Here is an 11,297-nt window from a genome sequence, read left to right as displayed (position 1 = left end):
ATCGGCTTCCCTTTGTGGGTAGCCTGACCTTTCTCTCTGGCTGCCCTTAACATTTTTTCCTTCATTTCAACCTTGGTGAATCTGACGATTATGTGTCTTGGGGTTGCTCTTCTCGAGGAGTATCTTTGTGGTGTTCTCTGTATTTTCTGAATTTGAATATTGGCCTATCTTGCTCGGTTGGGGAAGTTCTCCTGGATGATATCCTGCAGAGTGTTTTCCAACTTGGATCCATTCTCCCCATCACTTTCAGGTTCACCAGTGAAATGTAGGTTTGGTCTTTTCACATAGTCCCATACTTCTTGGAGGCTTTGCTTGTTCCTTTCCATTCTTTTTACTCTAATCTTGTCTTCTTGATTTATTTCATTAAGTTGATCTTCAATCTCTGATATCCTTTCTTGTGCTTGATGGATTCAGCTATCGACATTTGTGTATGCTTCACGAAGTTCTCATGCTGTTTTTCATCTCCATCAGGTCATTTATGTTCTTCTCTAAATTGCTTATTCTAGTTAGCAATTCCTCTAACCTTTTTTTCAAGGTTCTTAGCTTCCTTGCGTTGGGTTAGAACATGCTCCTTTAGCTCTGAGGAGTTTGTTATTACCCACCTTCTGAAACCTACTTCTGTCTGTTCATCAAACTCATTCTCCATCCAGTTTTGTTCCCTTGCTGGCAAGGAGTTGTGTTCCTTTGGAGAAGAGGCGTTCTGGTTTTTGGAATTTTCGGGCTTTTTGTGCTGGTTTCTCCCCATCTTTGTGGATTTATCTACCTTTGGTCTTTGATGTCGGTGACCTCGGATGGTGTCTCTCTCTGACAGTCAGGCCCCTCTGCTGCAGGTCTGCTGGAGGTCCACTCCAGACCCTGTTTGCGTTGGTATCACCAGTGGAGGCTGCAGAACAGCAAAGATTGCTGCCTGTTCTTTTCTCTGGAAACTTCATCCCAGAGGGGCACCTGCCAGATGTTAGCCAGAGCTCTCCTGCATGAGGTTTCTGTTGGCCCCTACTGGGAGGTGTCTTCCAGTTAGGATACATGGGGGTCAGGATCCCACTAGAGGAGACAGTCTGACCCTTAGCAGAGCTTGAACGCTGTGCTGGGAGGTCTGCTGCTCTCTTCAGAGCAGTCAGGTAGGGACGTTTAAGTCTGCTGAAGCTGTGCCCATAGCTACCCCTTCCCCCAGGTGCTCTGTCCTCAGGGATATGGAGGTTTTATCTATAAGTCCCTGGCTGGGACTGCTGCCTTTTTTTCAGAGATGCCCTGTCCAGAGAGTGGTCTTGCCCTGTTACCCAGGCTGGAGTGCAGTGGCATGAACTCGGCTGACTGCAACTTCCATCTCCTGGGTTCAAGCGATCCTCCCACCTCAGCCTCCTGAGTAGCTGGGACCACAGGTGTATGCCACCACACCCAGCTAATTTTTTGTATTTTTGTTAGGAACGAGGTTTCAGCTTGTTTCCCAGGCTGTTTTGAACTCCTGAGCTCAAGTGATTCTCCCGCCGCAGACTCCCAGAGTGCTGGGATTACAGATGTGAGCCAGAGACACTGCGCCTGGCCTTTATTCATTTTCATTTTTGTCAATTTTGTAGGTGGAAAATGGCTTTTGTTTTAGGTTTAATTGGCATTCTTTTTTTTTTTTTTGAGACAGGGTCTGGCTCTGTCACCCAGGCTAGAGTGCAGTGGCATGATCTCGACTCACTGTAACTTCCACCTCCCAGGTTCAAGCAATCCTCTCAACTCAGCCTCCCAAGTAACTGGGACTACAGACACACACCACCACACCACGCTAATTTTTGTATTTTTTATGCATCAATTTTTCTGTTATGGTTTCTACTTGTAAATTATGCTTAGAAAAATTATTCCCACTTCATGGTTATATAATTATTCACTTAAATTTTATCCTGTTAATTTTATGGCTTCATTTTTGACATTTAACCTTATAATTCATCTTGTATTTGTTTGGGTATAAAACTTGACAGGGATCCAGTGACTTGTCATTGGTAATATTAATTTCAAGTCAGTGTCACCTAGGGCAGTGGTCCCCAAGTTTTTTGACACGAGGGACTGCTTTCATGGAAGACAGTCTTTCTATGGATGGGGTGGGGGTGGGGGGTAGATGGTTTCAGAATGAAACTGTTTCACCTCAGATCATCAGGCATTAGATTATCCTAAGGAGTGTGCACCCTAGATCCCTAGCATGTGCAGTTCCCAGTATGATTCACACTTCTTTGAGAATCTAATGCCACTGTGACAGGTGGAGCTCAGGAGGCAATGCTTGCTTGCCCACTGCTCACCTCCCGCTGTGTGGCCACATTCCTAACAGGTCACAGACTGGTACCAGTTCATGGCCTGGGGGCTGGGGACCCCTGATGTAGGGTAAACGTGGATTTGCCCATGCAATGATGGTATACTCATTGTTACGGGGTTGTGACATCACCATTTGTTGACTACTCCATCCATTATTCATCTGTTAGACATTAAGTTATATGTATGCTTGGCCAGGGGTGGTGGCTCACGCCTGTAATCCCAGCACTTTGGGAGACCGAGGCAGGCAGATCATGAGGTCAGGAGATCATTTTTTTTAGTCTTCCCAAAACACAAAGGACGTCATCTTACACTAAAGCACAGGTAGCAGCTATAAACTGATATGTACATATGTGCGCATGTGCATGTATTTTTGTCTTTTCACTGTGAATCATCAAAAATTTTATGAAAACCAGCTCTGGGCCAGGCATGGTGGCTCATGTCTGTAATCCCAGCACTTTGGGAGGCTGAGATGGGTGGATCCCTTGAGGTCAGGAGTTCGAGACTAGCCTGACCAACATGGCAAAACCCCATCTCTGCTAAAAATACAAAAATTAGCCAGGCGTAGTGGTGCGTGCCTATAATCCCAGCTATTCAGGAGGCTGAGGCAGGAGAATCGCTTGAACCTGGCAGGTTGCAGTGAGCCGAGATTGCGCCATTGCACTCCAGCCTGGGTGACAAGAGCAAAACTCCATCTCAAAAAAAAAAAAAAAAAACAGCAACAAAAACAACAGCTCTGGGTCAGTAAAACAATCTTAAGGTCTCAGGGAAATCCTGCTTTACTGGGTTGGCAGAGAAAATGAAAGAAAATGAAGTTTAAATAAGTGATTTCTGCTATTTCTTAATTAGCCTCTCTGTGTTTGGTAGGGAAGAATCTGAAGTTATATATTGTTGTGTGTTGTCTTGGATTATGTGTGAATTTTGATCATTTATTTACTTTATGCCTGCTTTCCTTCCTTCCTTTTTCCTTTTCATTCCATCTATACCCCCATAGTTCTAGCATCTCATCACGGGAAATTGGTGGGGCCTGCACTCCCCAGGCTGTTGACTGCTGCCCCCTAATCTCTGTATTTTCCTGCTCTGCAGCTGTTACTAGAACACCAGGATGCATATCAGGCTGGAACCGTGTTTCCTGATTGTTTTTACCCTAGCATCTGCAAAGGAGGTAAGATGAAAGTTTGCAGACTAAAGTCACCTTTACTTGGTTAATAGGAATAGCTATGACTTTAAAAATATATATGTATGTGTACTATATATTTTTAATTGTACAGTGTATTTTCCATTATTGTTGAGAACAATTTGTTTCCCAATAGTATTGTTGGTTAATGACTTAGTTTACATAGTTGCATTTTCCATTTAGCTAAAACTGACCTGGTTAAGCATAGAAATTCTGAAAACTTTATTTTTTGGTGAAAACCTAAGTGGCACGGCAGAAGACATTTTGTAAGAGATCAAAAGGTCTGAGTTTGTGTTTCTTCCATATTAGCATGTGACCTTAAAAAAGTCACTTATGCACAGAGTCTCAATTTTCATGTCTTGGTGAAGATAATGCCTTGCCCTGTCTCTTTACTGGATTGTCCTTGGCATTAATGCACAATATTTTGTCAAGTGCTATGCAAATCTCAGAGACTGTTATCTGTAAGAGTTAAAGAAAGAGGAAAGAAACATGAAAAGCAGCTTAACAGTCAAAGACAGATTTATTTTGGAGAAGTAAACCTGAGAAGGGCTTCTGGCCGATTTCAGTCAGGAGCACTCTCTCTTACAGACTAAGAGTATTTACCGGTGAGAGAGTTTGGAATGTTTCTCTGTGGGGGAGAAGTTTATTGTGGGGTTGGAATGTCTCTAGTTGGAGGGGAGGTTATCTTGGGGCTGACATCTCTTTGTCTGAAGGGGAGGTTATCTTGGGGCTGGCACGTCTCTGGTTGGGAAGGGGTTTGGAATGTTTCTGATTGGAGATGTTATTTGTGGTTTATGGTTATGCTGACTCCACCCATTAGGCTGATGCCCTTTGGATTTAGGCAATTTTTGGTCAAGGTGGACTTAAAATGGCAGTTGTTGTCCAAGATGGCAGTGCTCCTGCTCTGTCGTTATCAGTAAACTAGTCTCATGGGTTGTATCAGTCAGGCACCCAGCAGGACCCAGAAGTCACACTCAAACTGAGTAATTGGAGAGGAGTTTAGTAAGGGTACCATTTTCAAAGATGTGGACAGGAGGCGAGGAATTACAAAAGATCGTTCAGGGGAGGGAGAGAGTACTGGAACCGTGGAGAGAGAGAGAGCTGCATGAAGAGGACCACTCGATGAGAGCTGGCCCTTCAGCTACGGGGCACAGCCAGCCCACTGTGACCCCACAGAAGGGGAGCTGGGAGAATACATACCCCAACTTCTGTGTTTTCTTTTTCTCTGATCTGTCAGTTCTCTCTATTGGCCAAACCCAACCCAACCAAAGCCAGAGGGCCACGAAGCCAGTTGAAGCAGGTGACCTCAGTCACCCTACAGGGTACAGAAGGATGGGGAGTGGGTCTGGAAGGACAAATGGAGGCCTCCAGCACACTGGGTCCTTGTATAAACTGCTTCTGAGGTCTTGGGGGTCATCTGCTATTATCCCATTCCTTTAATTCAGCGATGTCTTTGGGACTGAAATGAACTATCTGGGGCTTCTCACTCCTGTAGTTAGAATCCCAGACAGTTAAGCTTTTGTGTTTCTCATATTTATAAGTTTTGTTCTGTTTCCCTCTTAGTCTGTTAACTATCATTTCTCAATCCTATTATTTTGCCTGCATGTTATAGTTCACCTTTCTAACCTGTTATTTCTAATTCAGTACGTCCCAAACTGTATTCATGGGAGCTCTACTGTCCCTTGATAACTTCTACAAAAAAGAAAAAGAAGAAAGGATATTTTTGTCCGTTCAATTTGAGAAACATTGCTTATTGTACACCATTTTTAGAGACAGACAAAACCCACACTAGCCAAGGTTCTGAGGAGAGTAGAAAAGGAATGTAAACTATTTAGCATTTTCCATTGTTTTCTACAGCAATAAATACTCTTTTGTGAGGAAAAGACTGGGACTGGTATATGACTAGTTACAGGGAATTTGTATAGAAATTCCACTTAGGTTTTTATGCATTTTTCCATATCTTACCTTGTGTTATACATACCTAATTCAACTGTAGTTTTGCTTTTCTTCTTTGGCGATTCACTTTTATTGCATCTTTCAGAAGCACTTAGCTTTCTTAGATACTTAATTGCCAAAGAAAAAACACCTTTTTTTTTAAAGTTATTTTAATATTTTTTAGAGACAGGGTCTTGCTCTGTTGCCCAGGCTGGGGTATAGTGGTACAATCACAGCTCATTACAGCCTCAAACTCCTGGCTTCAAGCGACCCTCCTGCCTCAGCCTTCTGAATAGCTGAGACTAAAGGTGTGTACCACCATACCTGGCTAATTTTTTATTTTATTTTTTAATTTTTGTAGAGATGGGGTCTTGCTATGTTGCCCAGGCTAGTCTCAAACTCCTGGCCTCAAGGGGTCATCCTACTTCAGCCTCCCAAAGTGCTGGAATTACAGGTGTGCACTACTGCACCCAGCAAAACTCTTCATTTGTATTAGTTTACCTAATATTGAATTAGCTTTTATAATTACAGGAACAAGAACATCTGGTTTAAACAGGATTAGAGTGGGTCTGATTGACCCTTTGTGAGCTATGGTATAGACAGGTAAGTTCAAGTCTCTGGGCAGTGGCTTGCCAGCTGTCAGCATCCAGCACGCCCTGGGGGACTTTCTTTTGCTTCCAGTCTGTAGGATTTACAGAGGGATCAGAAAGCTTCAGTTAATCTGGCAATTCATTTAAGTTGAAGTTGTTCAAAAGAGCTACTGCTATTTTTAATTCTGGAGTTTTACTGTATTCTGGAGAACAAGAATTGTTTAAAGCTTTATCTCTAGGAAAACTGTGGGAGCAAATCAAATGTCTTGGTTCTAACTTCTTTGAAAATCATTTTTTTAAAAAAGAATGATTTAAAATTGGTTCAGCAATTTTTACTTTAGGAACGGCATAGAAAAATTGAACTGAGGGATCCGAACTCTGCAGTTTTGCTTTTAGTTACCCTCGTAACATTTGGCACTCCGTAAGGCATTCGTGGCCCTTGGAGGTTTAGCACAGAGGCCAGTTCTGTCTTTCCTGCCCCTCTTGTGGGAATAAAGAGCTACATGGGACACCCACTGGCCCACTCAAACGATGCTTGCATAAAATGCTCACTGGGGCTCGTGCCATTTTATAACAATTATTATAAAATCAAATGCTTGAAAGCATATGAAATACCTGCTTTTATTTCTGTACTCTTAAGGAGGGTGACTGTATAGACAAGGAAGATATTTTTAAAACCCCAACGAATAAACAAAACCAAACTACAGCTTGTTTCCTTAGCTTTAGGGCACAGAAATGGAAACACTTCTAGCCTCTATTCTAACCAGGTAGCCAGGCTTGCGATACTGTGAGCCAGTTCAGGCTTCTGTCCCTCTTACTGTAGGGCTCTTTTTAGTCATCAGGCAGACAGTACCATGCCTGTTCCAAAATCTCAGCTGGCTCTTCTGTTTTGGAGGCTTCTTCTGAATGTCAACAGAAGAAACTGAGGGACATGGAGGGAAACAGGAGACGTGACACAGCAGTGCAGCGAGTGGTGGTGGATGATTTGATTGGGACTCTCCAACTTTTAAGAGGGAATCCAGAGCCCTGCTTTTGTTTTGTCAGGAAAATTCCATGATGTGTCTGAGAGCACTCACTGGACTCCGTTTCTTAACGCAAGCGTTCATTATATCCGAGAGAACTATCCCCTTCCCTGGGAGAAGGTAGGCATGGCCCTCTAATCCTTAAAATATTTAGCACCAAACCTGCCATGTACTGTTTTTGCACCTGCGTTGACCCCATTCATACCACTCTGTAAGGGCTGCCCACCATTCTACCTTCAGTGTCATGCACATTGCTTGGACGTAGTAGATGGCTAGATAATACTTGAATTACTTATAAACACAGTTTGGGATATATCACTTCATCATTTTGCTCCAATAGTAATTAATCTTAAAGCACTTCCAACACATCATAAAACGTTTCCAAAAGTCCTTATGATTTCGTGTGTGTATGTGTGTGTGTGTGGGTTTTTTCGTTTGTTTGTTTTTGTGTTTTTCAGACAGAGTCTCTGTTGCCCAGTCTGGAGTGCAGTGGCGTAATCTCGGCTCACTGCAAGTCCACCTCCCAGGTTCATGTCATTCTCCTGCCTCAGCCTCCTGAGTAGCTGGGACTACAGGCGCCAAGCACCACGCCCAGCTAATATTTTTTTTTTTTTTGTATTTTCAGTAGAGACGGGGTTTCACCATGTTAGCCAGGATGGTCTCGATCTCCTGACCTCGTGATCCACCTGCATTGGCCTCCCAAAGTGCTGAGATTACAGGCGTGAGCCACTGCGCCCAGCCTGTGTGTGGTTTTTTATTTTTGAGACAGAGTCTTGCTCTGTCGCCCAGGCTGGAGTGCAGTGCCGCAATTTCAGCTCACTGCAACCTCCGCCTCCTAGGTTCAAGTAATTCTTGTGTCTCAACCTCCTGAGTAGCTGGGATTACAGTCGTGAGCCACTGCACCCGGTCTCTTACATGGTTTTTAATAACTAGAAACTGCAATGTACTTGCCTGAAATTTTTTGTTAAGTCTCAATAACAGAAATGAATTTCTATTTATTAAAACTTTTAATAGGATTGTTATTGTAAAATCACCCAAACACACATGACTCTGATTTGCTTGTTTGGCAGGACACAGAGAAACTGGTAGCTTTCTTGTTTGGAATTACTTCTCATATGGTAGCAGATGTCAGCTGGCATAGTCTGGGCATTGAACAAGGATTCCTTAGGACCATGGGAGCTGTGAGTACAACCCTTTATGGGAAATTACTTTATGGGAGTGATACTGTCACACCTAAGATCAAAACCTGACCGTTTTAAAAGAAAGGAAAATGTTAGGTTATTCAGACTTCTGCCCAAAGTAGTGTTTGGTTAGAGTCCCATCTTTTCCAGTTTGTTCCTTTTTTTTTTTGAGATGGAGTTTCGCTCTGTCGCCAGGCTGGAATGCAGTGGTGCGAAGGTGCGATCTCAGCTCACTGCAACCTCTGACTCCTTGGTTCAAGTGATTCTCCTGCCTCATCCTCCTGGGTAGCTGGGATTACAGGCACGCGCCACCATGCCCAGCTAATTTTTATATTTTTAGTAGAGATGAGGTCTCACCGTATTGGCCAGGATGGTCTCGATCTCCTGACCTTCATGATCTGCCTGCCTTGGTCTCCCAAAGTGCTGGGATAACAGGCGTGAGCCACCGTGCCCGGCCCAATTCATTCCTTTTATTCTTCTTGCCAACTGGGTAGATTCATCCACAAGAGCAGAGTGGCTAGTGTGTACTGAAAACAGTAATAGATGTGATGTTTTGTCTTAGTCACAAAAATATTTAAGAAATCTTATCCTTTCTTCAAGCCATGTATCTTAATAAGGATATGAATACCGGCCACTTGGTTCTATTTAAAAGTAATACTACTTTATTGGACTTTTTCTCTTTCTTTTTAGCTTTCTATATGAAAATGTCATGTCCTCAAACTGAAAATTGTGATCTTACCTGATGACTTAGCCTCTGGATGGCCCCCTAGTCCTTAATTTATGTTAATTACATTCTGTTAGAAGTTTCAACTTCAACTCAGAGATTTGTATATATATCCTATAAGGCAGAATTGTCTGTAGTAGCTTTATTACCAGACATATGTATCCAACTCAGCTGCATATGTATATACGCACATATATATACATATATACACACACATATGTGTGTGTATAATATGTGTATATATATACACACACACACAAATTTTTTTTCTTTTGAGATGGAGTTTCACTCCTGTTGCCCAGGCTGGAGTGGAATGGCACATTCTCGGCTCACTGCAACCTCTGCCTCCCAGGTGCAAGTGATTCTCCTGCCTTAGCCTCCCAAGTAACTGGAATTACCAGAACCCACCACAATGCCCGGCCAAGTTTTTGTATTTTTAGTACAGAAGGGGTTTCACCATGTTGGCCAGGCTGGTCTCAAACTCCTGACCTCAGGTGGTCCACCTGCCTCAACCTACCAAAGTTCTGGGATTACAGGTGTGAGCCACCAAGCCACTGCACCCTGCCTTTTTTTTTTTTTTTTTTAACTAATAAAATGTTGGTGTGAAAATTGAGTCTATCTATAATGCATCCTCAGCAGTTCATTGAGTTAGCTGTCATCTCCCACCACTTGCCTGATTATGGGAGTAAGAGTTGGGGCTACAGTTTGTAATACACACCAGATGGTTCTCTTTCTTTCTCAGATTGATTTTCACGGCTCCTATTCTGAGGCTCATTCGGCTGGTGATTTTGGTACCGTTTATTTACATTTGCTTAATTTTCTCCTGTGATATAGTTCACTTATAGTGACATCACCACTGTGCTTTAAATATGTGTGTCTTTAATATTTCGCCTGTTGCATGTATTTTCTATTTAATGTTGCAGTTCATATATAGTAGAGATGTACCTCATTTAACATAGAGATGTATTTCTAAAAACTTGTGTCTATATTTTTTTTGTTAAAAAACTCTACATTTTGTTGTTGACATGTCTTAACTTTAGAAAAACTTGACTTATACATTGGGTTAAAATTCATTAGCTAGTGTCTCCCACTCTCCTAATACTTTAGCTTTATTAAATTCCACCTTTTGTCTCTAGTAGTAAATTACTTTTAAATATTTAAACTAGGTGGTGAATGGTGTTTATTAAAGGAAACCCTTATGGTAGATATTTCCTTAAAGTAAAACAAAAATCACCTTTGGTTATATGGCTAATTCTTTCTTAATGTATATGTTTCACTAAGATTTTTAAAAGATAATTTTTCTTAAAAAAAAAAGCATGCCTTTACCTAAAACAATGAACAAAAACATGTAATAATGTGAAAAACTAATAATCTGACTTGTCAGACCTCATGTTGAAAGATGCATGCTATGTTTGTCACTAATCCACCAAATGTCAATATTTTTTTCATACCCTAGGAGGAGATGTGTTGAGCCAGTTTGAATTTAATTTTAATTACCTTGCACGACGCTGGTAAGAGCAATGTACATTTAAATATGTGATATCTAAATGGCATTTAGAACCGACTCTTTTTCTTAGAAAATATAACTTACAATATAATTAGAAGTCTTCCGCACTCGTAAATTTTGAAAAGCAAAACTTCATGTTAGCATAGTCTAGGTAGATTCTTTGAAAAAGTGAATTCCACCCAATTTTGAATGGAGTTGCTGAGTCATAGTTTAACTTTACTTTTTCAAAATCATCATCTCACCTTATGCTCCCATCAGCTTTGTGTAATCGTTCTGCTTCTTCTGCATTCTCCAATACTTAGTATTGTCTGGCTGTTAAAATTTTCCAGCCTGTTTGTATGTAATGGTATCTCATTAAGGCTGCAATTTGAATTTCCCAGATTACTAATGAGGTCAAACTTTTCTTCGATTTTATGGATCATTGTGTTTAATTTTAAGTGAAAACTTTTTCCAGTTTTCAGTCTATTTTTCTGTTGGGTTGCTTATCCTTTTTATTTATTTGTAAGTATTATATATTCTGGCTTCTACTCTCTTGTCAGTTTGTCATTTAATTGTTACAAATGTCTTTCACAGTTTGTGGTGTGTCTTTTCACTTACTTTATGGTGTATCGTGACAAACAGAATTTGTTAATATTCATGTGGTTGAATATACCAGTTTTTCCTTTGTAATCCGTACTTCTGATGTCTTATTTAAGAAATCCATTCTTAGCTGGGTGTAGTGGCACAGTACCTGTAGTCCCAGCTACTCAGGAGGCTGAAGTGGGAGGATCACTTGAGCACAGGAGTTTGAGGCTTCAGTGAGCTATGACTGCACCACTGCACTCCAGTCTGGGCAACAGAGTGAGACCCTGTCTCTTAAAAAAAAAAAAAAA

General features: G+C 41.5%; 1 protein-coding gene across 1 annotated transcript in view; it reads left to right on the top strand.

Annotated features, from left to right (window-relative positions):
* The window catches only part of GPLD1 (glycosylphosphatidylinositol specific phospholipase D1), a 64,846-nt gene that overhangs the window by 6,814 nt on the left and 46,735 nt on the right, over window positions 1-11,297 (top strand). The window contains exons 3-7 of the mRNA XM_011962780.1: window positions 3,376-3,454; window positions 7,036-7,133; window positions 8,084-8,194; window positions 9,661-9,709; window positions 10,375-10,429. Coding sequence (XP_011818170.1) covers window positions 3,376-3,454; window positions 7,036-7,133; window positions 8,084-8,194; window positions 9,661-9,709; window positions 10,375-10,429 — 392 coding nt within the window. The remainder of the gene's footprint in view (window positions 1-3,375; window positions 3,455-7,035; window positions 7,134-8,083; window positions 8,195-9,660; window positions 9,710-10,374; window positions 10,430-11,297) is intronic.

Source organism: Colobus angolensis, unplaced genomic scaffold, assembly GCF_000951035.1.
Source record: "Colobus angolensis palliatus isolate OR3802 unplaced genomic scaffold, Cang.pa_1.0 Scaffold6, whole genome shotgun sequence".
In the NCBI taxonomy this organism is placed as follows: Eukaryota; Metazoa; Chordata; class Mammalia; order Primates; family Cercopithecidae; genus Colobus; species Colobus angolensis.
The sequence above is the reverse complement of the archived record's forward strand: the minus strand, read 5'-3'. Positions and strand labels throughout refer to the sequence as shown.